Here is a 14,112-nt window from a genome sequence, read left to right as displayed (position 1 = left end):
CAAGCAGCTCCCTGCATGGAAGCTATTCACAGCCATTCCCATTCTCATTAGCTCTGAGAACTGCCAGGCTCCCAAACCAGCCTCCTCTGTGCTAGGCACATCCCTGCACTGTGCAAGGAGAGGCATGAAGCGCTCAACCATCATGACAGACATCTCCTGACACACAGAACCTGGAATCTGTCCTTTCCTGCAATCACTATGGGCCACTTTGACAGTATTTGTGTCCCAATGGATACAGAGAAGCATCCAATGGCTTTTGAAAGCCAGACACAGCTCCCATCAAAATCAGCATCCCCATCGTCAGGTGTGCTGACTTCCTGGACAACTGGCTCAGACTAGAACCTTTCGTATACCCTGGACTGGTGGCAGAATTCATCTCACCTACTTCTGCTTCTGCTTTTGTGGGTCTCCATGAAGATACTTCTGCATTTGAGCTTGGAAATTCCCTGTTGGCAAGATTCTTTGTTATTCTGGAGGATGGCATGATCTGATTGATAATAACACACAAGGCAAATCCTCAACCAAGAATTTCAAGACCATGCCCGTAACTTCTAGCAAACCAGATGAGCTCTTTTAGCCAGGTATTGAGTCTCTATTTCCCTGCCCAGTGTCATTCCAGCCTATCAGGACTACATCCAATTTAGCTTTAGTTTAGTGTTGTTGATATTATTATTATTTTATTGGCTCTTAAGGAAGAATTTCAAGTTAAAACCTTCTCAGATCACAGAGATTCTAGCAGCAGCAGTGCAATTTGGACACGTTAGAAATACTTTAGGAAAGAGAAAATAAACAAATAAAAACCAATGGTGTATAAATCCCTTTTTAATTGCACCTAAAGCCTGAAACTCAAACTCCTATTCATGAAGGAAAATCCTGTAATTAGTAGTGATTATCACCTTTTAGTCCTAGGCAGGAGGGAGGTGGGATGGGAACACCTCATTTCAAATACTATTCCTTCTCTCTTGCTCTTTTTAAATAGAACAAGCCTTTTTTTTCTTCTTTTTTTGGTTTGTTTTTGTGTTTTTCTTTTTCTTTAAATAGAGCATAGGGCTGGAGGGTGTCTTTTGGCTCTTGTTGGCATCAAAGTTAGAAGAGCCACAACTGGCCGCTTCAGAAAGACATTGTCAACAGTGCAGCATTTCGGAGTGGTACCCTTGATTCTATGGGGAGAGGGGGAGAGACTTGAAAGGGAGAGGGGAGAATACCAGCACTGAGGGTCCGAGCACTGAAATCTCAGCATTTTAAGAAAAAGAGAAGGACAGACAGAGAGAAAGAGAGAGATAGAGAAAGAGAGAGACAGATACTGTGTCAATACTGCACTGGATTTCTCAAAAATCACACAGCTTTAATACCTGTACACTAGGAAAGCCACTCCTTGGGTAGGTTATTGAGTAGTGAGGACTGATGGGCAAAAGGAAATGCATAAACAGGGAGAAGAAGGGCATTCAATTCTGCAAAGGGCAAGAGCACCAAGCACCAATGGTACGACTAACACACTGCAAAAAACCCGCCTGTTTCCTATCCCATGTGGCTCACCGCCTCAGGAGGCACACATGGGAGGCAACAGAAGCTGATTGGGGATAAACAGGGAGATGAGAAGAGGGAAAAGAGGCATTTTCAGCTAGAATGTAACTTGTCAGCTTTGTTGTTGCTGTTTACAACGGAGATGCAGCTGCCAGATGTGTCCCAGCAGCCTCCTTCAGTCTACCACTGCTGCAGTTCTCTTTCCACCCTCCTTCAGAAAGGAGGGTTCTACTGCCTCTGGACCAGGCTGGTTTTCAACGTGCCTGTATAGCCAGGTAATAACGGTTCAATGATGGGAAGGAAGAGGGTAAATGGGGAGAGGCAGAGCCATGAGACCCAGCTACCCTTCTGCAGGTGGCTGGTTGCCCTTCCCTCCCGACACTGCGAGGATGAGGCATCGCCCTCCTTCCTACAAGCTCTGATGATGGGGCTCGGCTCTGCCCGCGGACGGGGCTCTCCAGGCACACACGGGTGCTAAGGAAAGGTGACTGTGATTCAGTAACCCGGCAGCACGCTGTGCCTCTACCCCTCCCGGGCTGACAGCAGCTCAGCTCCCGCACAGTGTCTCAGGTATCAGTAGAGGGAAGCGGCTGGTTACCAGTGAGCGAGTTCTGCATCGCTGATGAAGCCCTTGGGAGCAGGGAGCAGGGTTTTTCTTTGTGTGCAGGATGTGGAACAAGGGCCACACCTCCCACAAATACGTAAGTAATAACGGGACCCAGGCTCTGCTCTAACTCTTGGATCGACAGCCTGGCTTCTTACCATCTTTTCCACTTCCCAGATCCTTCCCTCCCCCCAAAACAAAGGCTTGTCCCAAATAGCAGGGCTTCCATGGACAGGCGTTAGAGCTGTGTGACTCCTTTCCTCCTGGAGGGATTGAGGAGTTCAGTTACCACCGGGTGGGCAGGAACACTGGCTTCTCACAATGCGTTTGGAATCAACTACAGCACAGCATAACCAATCCAAACAGAAACAGGAAATCAAAAGAGAAAGCAAAAAACCCAACGGAACAAAACCAACTGAGAAAGTAAAAGAGTAAATCCACTTTAAAGGAACCAGAATCGGAAAAGAAAAAAAAACCCAAAACGATACATTATTTATAGAGAGAAAAAAAGAATTCAGAATTAATCGAAAAAGTGGCATGCAAAGAAGATTGTTACATTCTCCTATCATGCATCAGGCCCAATGTCCAAACGGCAAGGTAACCATGACGACAAAAAAGTGCAAGAACTCAGCAACATTACCAAAGGATGCATAGAGAGGCCCACAATGCAACTCAACTCATCTCCGCGAGACCCGGGAACGGCGGGTCTCGCTCATCTTAAAGATTTCTTGTTTTTTCTCTTTTTTTTTTTTGTTTTTAAATAGTTTTAGGTTTTTTTTTTTTTAGTGTTTTTTTTTTTTAATTTTATTTTTTTTTCTCTTAAGAATGTAAAAATGTGGGTAAAGAAAGTAAAAAAGAAAAAAACCACACCAACCTTCTCGTAGCTCTGAGGGATGTTAAGGGGGTTTGATGCGGAACACAATGACATGAGGAGAAGAGAAAAATAGGGGAAACACAGAGAGAGTAAAAAAAGGCCTTCTCAAGGCTGTCAGCTGCAAATTGATTGATTTTTTTTTTTTCCTCTTAACCAAAATAAAAAGAAAGGAAAAAAAAAAGGAAGATAGTAACGACCCTCTTCCCTGCCTTCCTGACGTTCCCCCTCCCATCCAAGCTAGGTACCTTTTAAGAACAACCAAACTCTGTACAGGCCAGGCTGTGAGCAATCCTGGTGCAGGACCAGCACCCCGCAGAGGTGCCAACCCCAGAAAGGAATTCTCACATCCTCAAGTGCATCTGCTCTTTAGAGAAGGGGGAGAGGAACCTGCCCCGGGCAGAGAAGCCCCAACTCAAAGGAGGTCCCAAGTTGGCCACCGCTCCCCCGGCCCGTGCTCCCACCAGCCCCGCGCCCGGCCCTGCTTGTGCTATCTCCACAGTGGGACTGAATAAGGGGAGAAAAACAAAAAGAAATAATTAGAAGAAGAAAAGAAAAGCAAACCAAAAACCAAAAACATTTCCTTGCAATGTTCAAACTTACAACTCCTATCCCAGGTGTTCTATAGAGACAAGCATGTTATGGGAGAAACAAGTCAATTGGAAACACAAGAGTGTTCAGGACTCTTTTAAAAGAAAGAAAGAAAAAAAAAACGGGAAGGAAAATGTGCATGAACTTTCCCCTCCCACCAAAGCAAATCCATTTCAGAGATTTGTTACCTTTCCACGGTATTAACACACAAGAAACAAGGAATTAAACAGCATGAGAAACACCCAAACCACAGGCCGAGCTCGCTTACGCGGTGGTTTCCGCACTCTCTCAGCCGGTTAATGCTGGCTTTGTTTGTCAGGCAGCCTCAGGAACACACAGGCTAACTTGGATAGAAAGAGGGCTATCCACCTGGAGCCGACTCTCAGCCAGGTGTGGAGACAAGCAACACCACGGTTACAACCTTTGTCTCCCGGGTAGTTTCCGAGTGGCCAGAAAGGTAGAGGAAATTTAGAAAGAAAAGCGAAAAATCCCCACGGTTTTTTTTCCTGCTTCTTGTTGGGGTTTTGTTGGGTTTTGTCTTTCAAAAAAGATCCCAAACCATTCCAGCTAAGCTGTCTGCAAAGGATTTAGCCCTGAATTAGCATCCGATCCAGATTGACGTTCCCAACAGCAGAATTTTGGGGCCCAGGCGAGAGGGCAAATTCCAAACGCAATTTTCCAGCTGGCCACAAAAGGCTATTTTAAAACTGGAGCTTGGAAACGTTCAATTATGAAAAGCCTTCTCTCCATGTGCATGTGATTTAGTGAGCGTGAGACGAGAGAGAGAGAAAGAGAGAGAGAGAAAGGAGTGCACACAGGAGCATGGCTCTGCATGGGACCGCAGAGTTAACGTGAGTGTAGGTGGGAGGCGCTTCCTCTGCCGATGGGATGGAATGGGCACAGTTTGCTGGGATGTAACTTTCCTTTTTAACTCCCAATGGTAGTTGTTTCTTTTTGTATTGTTAAAAAGAGGGAGAAGGACCGGCCCTGCTCTCTCATTACCAAAAGGGTTTTGCTGTGGAAAGATATTAAACCAAAACTACACACAAAATAGTACAGATCAGAGAGATTAAAATAAACCAAGAAAGGAAGCAGAAAGGCTCTTGCCCCACTGGGTGTGAGAACATCGAGGGGGCATCAAGCAGAAGCCCATCCCCCTGTCATCTGTTCCCAAGCTACATGGGTGAAGGGATCTGGCACTGTGGCAGAGCTGTCTGCTAGCCCTCTCCAGCTCTCTGCGAGTCTGTGCCCAAGGCCAGCATTTGTGCCCAAGGAACCAGTGACAAGTTACTGCTGGCAAAGGGAAAACCAGCTGGGACTTAGGCAAGAAGTGAGAATGCACCCTCCTGTGGCAATCTGGTGAGACCAGGGGCACTGAGAGCTCAGTGGAGGGGGCTGAGAGGGTCCTCCCCTCCTCTCACACCCACACCAGTAGAACTGAAACCTTCCCACTTCCAGAGAGCAAGGATCTTTCGGGAGAAAGGGGATTGTGGCCTCTTTGCGGCCAAACCTGCTCACTGCCCTCTGGGCTCTGCAGGTTGATGCTGGCAGACCCTTGGGCACACTGTTTTGGGTCACATTTGGTGTCGCTGCGGGTGACACAGCCCTCAATTGCTGCTCTGCAGCTCTGGTGTGGTAGCTGGAGCCACCCGCTATGGGGACGAAGAAGTCGGGGTGCACCAGGATGCCCCTGAGCGCAGCAGCGCACTGTAAGGATCCACCCCGGCGCTGCCCCTGCCCCAGGGACAGGATGGAACCAAGCAGCTGGGGACACAGGAAGGCCATGGGGAGGGAGGTATTTGGCAGTGTGTGAGCCGATGCGCTCCCTACCTCTCACGTAAAGGTTAGCAGGGGAGGAGTAGCGCACTCCAGCGCTGTTGCTGGCCACGCATTCGTACTTCCCCTGGTCTGTCTCCTCGCTGCTCTCAATCTGGAGGCCACCTGGGAGGAGAGAAGAAGACCGCAGCAAAGACACGATCATCACCTTTTGGTCTGGGCTTGAAAAGAGAGCAATAGCCTCAGCGTTTTGCTTTTGTCCTCCCCTTTGGGCTAACACTTGGATGCTGTCTGCAGTTCCTGAGCTCTGGAAGCACCAAGCCCTCTGCCAACATCAGCTACTGTCTGTGCTCAGTGTTACAGCTGGACGCATACCCAGCAGGAGGAGAAAACTCAATCCCTCCCCCCCCCATACCAAGTGTTACTCTCCATATTGAAATGATCAGCAAAAGAACCAACTTTTGTGGCTTCTGCAATGCAGGCGTTCTGCACCAGAACTTATGGAATCAACTCCAACAATCCATATTACCAGGATCCCCAGAAATCCCTCAGAAGGCAGCTGACTTTCCCTTCCTTGATTTGAAGCAGAGACTGTAAAAGCAGGAGGCTTTGTCACCCCCTGCCTAGGATCCCTGGAGTATTTTTATCTCTGATACCTTTGGTTTGTGCCTAAATATCTGCTTCACAGGAAGCCTACAGGAGAGAAGAGTCAGTGCGAAAAGCACCTTACTATTAGTGAATATTCCCAAAGGAAAACGCTGTAAATACTGCACTGGAACTTCAAAATTGCCTGGACAAAAGGATTAAGGTTTTTTCTTAAACCTGTACATTACTGCAGCCTACAAGAATATACCCAGAGCCCCTACTAAACACTCCTGTCAGCAAACATGCAGAGATAGGCAGCATGTAACTACATGGAAGAAAATTGCCTCATTTACCTCAGAAGGCTTCATCCCAGCAAAACTCCAGTTAAAATACATACTATATAAATAATTCAACAAGGCTATCAAATGTTTTATGTATTAGGAGTACATGATTATACTACAGATATGGACAGAGCTCATATGTGGTAAGACTCTTAAACTTCCACCTCTGCAAAAAATACCCTTAAATATGAAAACCAAACAATTCCAGCTCGGTGTAATCTTACTGATAAAATCTTAAGTGAGAAACGTGCAAATGGTATCACTGTTGGTTGCAGACACAGCCTCTTCAGGAAGGAAAACCCAAGGTGTTCACATGAGGAGGACGTGGGGCTCACGTTCCTCCGTGTGTGCACGGGTGACGAAGGATGCTGCGTGGGAAGACGTGATGTGCGAGAGGGTTTATGACAGGGATGGGGTGTGACAGTGCCAGCATGTGCTGTGCCTCATAGCTCCCAAAGGCAGAGCAGAGAGAATTAAACCCCAAACCAACCCCACCCAAGCCACTAAAGCAAATGGAATTCATTTCAGCAGAATCTGCGGCTATTGCAGCATAAGAGGAGTTAGAAACCAAATAGACTGAAGCTTCCCACTGAGACACCAGCTGAGCACATTTCATACTGAATTACAGCTCGAGCATGCTCTGTCATTGGAAGCTGCACCGTGGTGGAGAGCTGGCCAGTGAGTTCTTCTAGAAACTTCTGTTCATTTGGACAAACTGGGGGCTGCTTCCACTGCCTCCAGACAAATCCTGTGTGCAGCCCATGAGCATCCCTTGTCTGAGAGCACCGAGGGGAGAGGAAGCCACTTTGTAGAGCAGCAGCAGGAGCACGAGCTGCAGGCAGGCTGCAGGGGAAGAAGAACTCACCCCTTTCATCTTTACTGCTGCAGCTTTGCTGGTGAATGCAGTGGTTGCAGTGATACTGTAAGGAGCTCAATGAGTTTTCAGCACTTGTCAGGAGCCCATAGAGATGATGTGTGAAAAAGTAAATCCCACCTACAGCACCTCCTTTTGCTCTTACCAGCAGAGAATTATGGACTTTTAAATTTGCCAGTGTAGATAAAACCAAAGCACGTCTTCCAAGGGGTGCACACCCAATTCCTTCTGACTTGCTGTGACCGTTGAGGTCTAGTATCTTTTTAGCTCCATTAAAGAGACAATGCAGAAGCTACTTACCATGGGTATCTTTCCCAAGGAAACCTAGGGGTAGGAGAGTGGGGAGGAAGGGGAAAGAAGGCTCTGAAGCCAAACAAATGAGTACACGGAGATGGTAAGTGCTGAAGATCTGACTGAGCAAAGGACTGGGAAACCTCCACCATCATCAGTGGCTCGGGAGCACTTTGCACCAACCAAGAGAAGGTCCTAAGTATTTCCCAAGCTTTGACAGCATTTAATGTTCCAAGATAGATAAACTTCAGTCCTTCACAGTTCTGGAGAGATTAGCTCTTAAAACTCTGCCATAAATCTGAGGCAGGACAGGCTGAGATGTTATTAGAATAACAGTATCAGTATTGCCAAGTGCACCCAGCAAACAAAGAAGGACATTATAACCATATACAAAATAAAGACAGGTATAATAAAGATCCAGAGGTGAAGCAGGACAAGAAAACATAACAACAACAACAACAAGAATCTGTACTGAGCACAGGTCAATGAAGCAGGAACTGAGTGGAGAGAAGTGTTTGGAGAGTGGCTGAGTGAGTGAGCTGGGGTGTCTTACCTCGGATCGGTGTACCTTCTGCAAAGGAAACAAAGAGAGTGAGTGAAAAGACTGTCAAACCCCAAGCACCGGCACTGCCCGTGGGAAAAGGACCTGAGTCAAGGAAGACAGTTCCCAGGTGGAAACTTCCTGCTCTACCTCATCTGAAATTATAGGGACAGACTGAAGAGGGCTCGGGCTATTTAAGGTGGGGATGCCCTTTTTAAAGCAGTCCAATTCAGCTGGCTCTTCACAGAGCCTCCATGGCACTTGGCTTGAGAACTCTTAAGCCTGGTTCCATTTTGGTGCTAAGAATGCAAAGAAATCTCCAAGCTCTCAGTTAACATTACTGTTTGCTACTTGCAGAACTTATGATGAACCTGCATTTGCCTTCATCACTCCTGGAGAAAAGGGTTGGCATTATGGCCGTGTTAGCCCAGACAGGGAAAGGGATATCCAGGGACCTTGCATCACATTAAGAATTGCAGGTTCGATCCCACCTTTGCTAACAAATTCCCAGTTCCAAACTTTAGTTGTTGGCACAGATGTGTGAGGAATGCAATGCTTGTCCTTATCAGGACCTTCAGTTCTCCTTCAGTGGTTCCTCACAGAGACTGAAGCCAGATGCTCTGCTCTGAAGAAGGCCACACTACTGCCCAAGTGAAAGGGCTGCTTCATGCAACTGCTCAGGAAGCCTCCCTAGAGCCAGTGCAGGAGGGGGTTGTGTGGAGGGAGAAGAGTCCTGCTACACTTTTGACTGCATCTCCCCTGGGTTATTTTATTCAACCCCCCTCCAGTTGTGCCTCATTGCCTAACACAAGTCTCCTGCCTAGGCAGGTCTCAGAGATGAGAGGAAGTGACACCGTGGCTGGTGAACCGGCCCCAGGCAATGGTAAAATCACTGTCCCCCCAGTCTGACCTCCTGAGGTTGCAACCATCTTCCTTTGAAAACCCGGCAGGTCCTTTTGCTCACAGTGGCATTCAAACTTGTCACACAGCTTGTCAAAGAGGGGGGTTCACTTGGTTGGTTTTTACCCCAATCCTGAGAACAGGGCAGATCCCGCAATTCCAAGTATTGCCTCTTACAAGGGAGCAATGCAGGAGCTTCTCTGCACTGGTTACAGTGCTGTGACTCTGCAGCACCTCCCAGCAGGGCACATTGCACGGCAGACACCAGCCTTATGCTGCTCTCTGCCCCAGCGAAGTACAGCAGCATTATTACCCCGCTTTACAGGTGGGGAAACCGAGGTAGAGGTGAAGCAACTTGCCCAAGGTCACAGAGGGAAGGTCTGGCAGAGGCAAGAACAGGAGTCAAAGCCTCCTGCATGCCAATTTTCTGCCTTAACCATCAGAAAGCTCCTTCCCTCCTTATCCTTCAGCCCTGCTCATCCTTCTTGTGCTGCGGTTCAATCCTCCATTTTCAGGATAGAAGGTAAAAAGATGTAGATGCTGATTAGAGTTCACCTTTATTTTTCAAAGGAGGTGAGGGAAGAGAGGTATTATAGTGTTAGGATATTAGATTCTAGTTATACTCAGCTTCTAGTTAAGAGGTTAGGTTATTTGCTAGAGACAAGTTAGCATCTAGTTAGGGTTAGGAACTAGCTAAGGTTAATAAAGCAGGCTGGTTAGCTGTCAGGACAAAGGTTGGAGAGGCAGCGCTTGGAAGAGGTGTGGGGAGCGTGTACTTGGGCAGATCTCCACACAGGAGATGGCAGGAAGGTTTTAAAAAGCAAGAGAGAGAGAGAGAGAAAGCAGCAAAGGGTTATAGTTCAACTCAGTCGAAATACAAACAGCCTCAGATACATCCTTCTGTCTCAGAACCGGAGTGAAAATCTGCCATCTGTGGCACAAATCTGGAACAAGGCTATTGGGAGGAGCGTAGAGGAGGGGAGGAGACCCCAACATCACCCACTGCTATAAAGCTGCTTTGGCCTTGGCTAAGCCTGGCAATTTCCTGCAAAGGTTCACTCTAACTGACAGGAGAAACACGCTGGAAGCTCGAGCTGTGTAAGCACAGGCACACCAGCAGCCGTTGCCTTCTCGTGTCGCTGTCGATTAGTTATCCCCTGTTCCCTCTAAGCACCAGCGATGCTCCTGGAAATAGGCTGTCAGCAGCTCTTGGAGAGCCAGGTAAGCCAAGCAATGCCACCTTGGTCCTTCCAGTTCTAACTCTGGCACACAGGACACAGAGGTGAGGAGCAAAACACGTTTTGCAAGACGCCCCACACCAGGGCCGGACGGGACACAATTTGAACCCGAATGAGATCAAGGCACTCGCAAGGGAAGAACAGCAGTTTGAATGGTGGCAGAGACACAGATGGTAGATTTTCACTGTTGGAGTTTCACATCTAACCAGCTTCATATTCAATATAGGGGCAGCAGAATGGTGCTAGAAGACGATATGAAATAGATTAATCATTCTGAAGAACTCTGGCAGGTCCTGTAAGATTTGATACAGGGTTGTGGTGGTGGAGGGGAGGCACCTGTGTTCAGTAGCTGCTTGCCTGGTGTCCCAAACAGTGCCGGAGCAAATGCATGAGGATAACCACTGGCCAGAGCAGACAAACTAAAGCAGGAGGAACTCACACTGGATGCTGCCTTTCCGAGTGAAAAGCTGGCTCTGAGGTGCCACATGCAAATATTCATATTGCCTTCCACAGCCTCCCGGGAGCCAGGGATGTGCTTATTTAGGGCAAATCTGGAGGCTGCATGAACCCAGATGGCCAACCGAGCATTCAGCAGCAGAGGCAAAAGGCAGCTTAAAGGACTCTCCTCTGGATTCTAAAGGACCAAGATGGTGCCAGGTAGAACACCACATGCAGGTGTCCCCTGCTGTCACAGAGGATGGGATCTGCTCTTCCCCCAGCCTTGCCTCTGACTTCCCCCACACCAAGCTGCCTGTGGATTCTCCAAGCCTTGAAATAGGGAGAGGAGGACAGTCACCATTGCCATGGTAATGACAGAAAACACGTCCCCACCTTCTGTCAGGCCACGTGTGAGCACATGTGTGTGCTGTGCTCCTCTCCCCAGGCCTGCAGGGAGCTTTCTGTTCCAAACAAGCGAGCAATCATCCAGGGTCTTGTGCAGTTTTACAGTGTTGGATCCCGGCTGGCAGCTGCAATTGCCACATCTCCGATAACAAAAGGGGCCTTGGCACACAGAGGAAATGTGACGTGAGTTCTGCAGGAGGCTCCTGCTCCTCAAGGGAAGGAGATGATCTGGGACACACACACACGCGACGTTGCTTTTCCCTTGCTCGACCCTTTCCCATAGCTGATGACCTGTGATTTACAGCTTCAATTTGAACATGCTGCCCCCCCACCTCTCCCTTCTGAGAACACCAATAACCCTGTTAGATGTGAAACTCCAAGACCTCCTGCAGGTGTGAACACAATTATCACAGTTCCAGGGTACAAGCTATTGTGTAATTGGGGAATTCCAGGACAACTGTTGCTAACATACCAAAAGACATCTATCAAATGTTAGGAGGTTCATATTTAGCTGTTATCTCTTTATACAGATATATTAATTAGGATGATTATTATTCTTTCTGTAGCCTGCAATACCCCTGCAGAAATTCATTAAGAGGGCAGAAGATCCTTACTGAAAGAGTTAGTACAAGAAATGCATAGCATGCCTCTCAAGAAGCTGTTACAAAGGAATTAGGTTAAAGGGCAAGGGTTACAAATCTGCACATCAGCAGGTTTGGGGGGTTTTTGGTTTGATTGTTTTGGTTTTTAATTGAACAAACTTACCAAAAGTCTCTGAATGTTAAAAAAAGTGAGGGGGGAAAAAAGGAAAGAGAAGTTTGTTATAGGCAGTTATTTAGAGAACAAAAGACACACACAAGACAAAAGGTTTTTGAGTTCCTCCGATGGGAGAAGGTGGCCGGAGGCTGCCTCCCTTATCCCCCCTAGGTGGCACGGCTGAGCAAAGGACATTGGGCTTCTACTCCACATGTCCTGAGACTGCTTGCACCGGGTTAAGCAAAACATCCAACTCCCTTCCACCACCAAGACCTCTTAAACTCTTAAGACAAGCTGGGTCTCTAAAGCTGAGATGTTCAGGTATGTCTAAGGGAAGAAAGAGGTTCTTCCCATCCTCCTTTGACTGACAATTCCGCTTCTCATTCAGTCAAACCCCTCAAGTATTAAAAGATTTCCAATTGCTTGGAAAGTTTATCTGGAAATGAGAAGAAATACTGGATCGAGAAAAGCCACTATGGTTAATGACACAGCAACTATTGCTCCATTACACTGACGACCCAGTAACACAAACGGGTCCCCAGGATGATGTGAATATATTGACCATGGTCTCGGAGGCCCATTGAAATTGCCAGCAAAACACTGAGTTTTAGTACAAACAAGAAGCAAATGTGGCCACAGTTACCCAGTTCTGCAGAGCTCTGTGTATGCCATTTCACTTGTACCTTTTAATGAGCTCATGTGCATGTTTGCCACTAACTCACATACCGATATCAAGTCAGTTCTTAACACCCTCCACCATAAAGCAGCAGAAGTGCTATCCCAATGGCTTCATCTCCAGGCAGGATCAGGGTGACTGTCCCTTCCTGTCTCAGCCTGTCCCAGTCTCCATCAGGGAGCAAGGCACAGAGAAGTCCTCAGAGACAACACAGTCGCTGGCTTCTGTGCTAAATCTGTTAGCACAAAGTGCAGTGATGAAGTTGTGCTTTAGTACCAGGGTCACTCCTCCTCCCTGCACTCCTACTGTTACTCCCCAGGAGGCTGGGCTGGAATCATACTGATGACCTGTAGGTGAAAGACACTGCAGCTCACTAGCAGTGTCCTGAAGCATCCAATGCCCTAAAATGTGTGCTAGTGCCACAATTCTGGAGGCAAAGTTTGTTTTCTGGAAAGATAAATGTATTAAATTCAGTTCTGACTTCAGCAGGACTCGCAGCAGCAGCACCCGAACAGGCACCACATTGCCCATCACACTCAGGTCAGACATACACATTTGAAGCTGCTCTGCCTTGGTCTTGAAACAACTCCTTTCCACTGACCAAAATACTAACGCAGTCCGGATGGCCCTAATGTGAATGTGTTTTGCACTGTCACAGGCCTCTGCATCACAGGACATGCACGTTTTGAAAGGCCCTAAAAGCAGATGAAATCAGAGAACTCCCAAGTCCAGGAATCTGCACTCCCTCTCACACAAGCAACAGGCTTCCACTCCTAAGGCTGACACAGATGCTCAGGGTTTCACCAGTTTACTAATTCCAAGCAGCTGTAAACGAGATTAATTCTCAGCAGGTATCTCCTGATTTACCAGAAAGGCCAGGAGTTCACTCTGAGGCTAACCAACGCACTGGAATGAAAACACAGCACTCGGGTGGCTTGAAGGAAAACAGCAGATCAAACCCAGTTAAAGAGTAGAAAGGCATCCTAGCAAGATGATGAATGTATTAAAACTAATCTGCTTGTGCATTAGTCACACTTCAGATGATGGGCACAGAGCATGATATAATGCTAGTTTACCTCTCATTATTTATGCTGAGTGATTTGTTTGATTTGCATTTGCCTCAGCTGTTAGGATAAAACAGGGAGGTCAACCTCATCTGCGTCTGCAGGATTCACCAACCCAATTCAACAAAGCAGTTTAAGTATCTGCTTGTAAGTTTGCTTCATTGAGTAAGGACGTGGCTGTGCAGGTGTATAAACAGAACTGGAACTACACTGAATCTTTTCCTCTGGTGGCCCACAGAACTAAAAATCATTCTATGGTACCTCTGCCAAACAGGGCAAGAGGAAAACCAGATGGTGACACTCTCTGATGTTCAGCTCCGGTGTCACGGTAGGCAGAACCGGTTCCTTTGGAGCTGGCAGAGAGGTCTGGACAGAAGCGGTTGGCTCTCCCCTGACCAGATGACTTGTAAAATGTCTAATATGAACAGAGCAGCCCCACTTGCTTCACCAAAACCTCTGCTCTCCCTTTGCCATGCTTCTGCCAAGGAACTCTTGAAAATGTTCCCTCTCTTTGCTAAAGGAATGTTCTGAGTAGCTGAAGTGACTCTAGTGCTTGCGAGGTCCAACCACAGAGACACATCTTCTTTAGGCTGGGCCTAAGCCCTCAGTCCAAGGAGTATTTAAAAAGGATTCCTTC

At 47.4% G+C, this 14,112-nt stretch overlaps 1 protein-coding gene across 10 annotated transcripts in view; it reads right to left on the bottom strand.

Annotated features, from left to right (window-relative positions):
- PTPRS (protein tyrosine phosphatase receptor type S) overlaps positions 1-14,112 on the bottom strand; it is a 98,138-nt gene that overhangs the window by 54,853 nt on the left and 29,173 nt on the right. For 5 of the 10 annotated variants that reach the window (XM_030509390.1, XM_030509394.1, XM_030509392.1 and 2 more), the window contains exons 5-6: positions 5,421-5,531; positions 3,003-3,014 (exon numbers count right to left, since the gene is read on the bottom strand). In XM_030509390.1, coding sequence (XP_030365250.1) covers positions 3,003-3,014; positions 5,421-5,531 — 123 coding nt within the window. The remainder of the gene's footprint in view (positions 1-3,002; positions 3,015-5,420; positions 5,532-14,112) is intronic. The other 5 variants (XM_030509391.1, XM_030509393.1, XM_030509395.1 and 2 more) reach the window with 1 other exon arrangement.

The sequence above is a fragment of the Strigops habroptila genome, chromosome 20 (genome assembly GCF_004027225.2).
Source record: "Strigops habroptila isolate Jane chromosome 20, bStrHab1.2.pri, whole genome shotgun sequence".
NCBI classification, from domain to species: domain Eukaryota; kingdom Metazoa; phylum Chordata; class Aves; order Psittaciformes; family Psittacidae; genus Strigops; species Strigops habroptila.
This window is presented reverse-complemented; position numbering and strand designations above follow the sequence as displayed.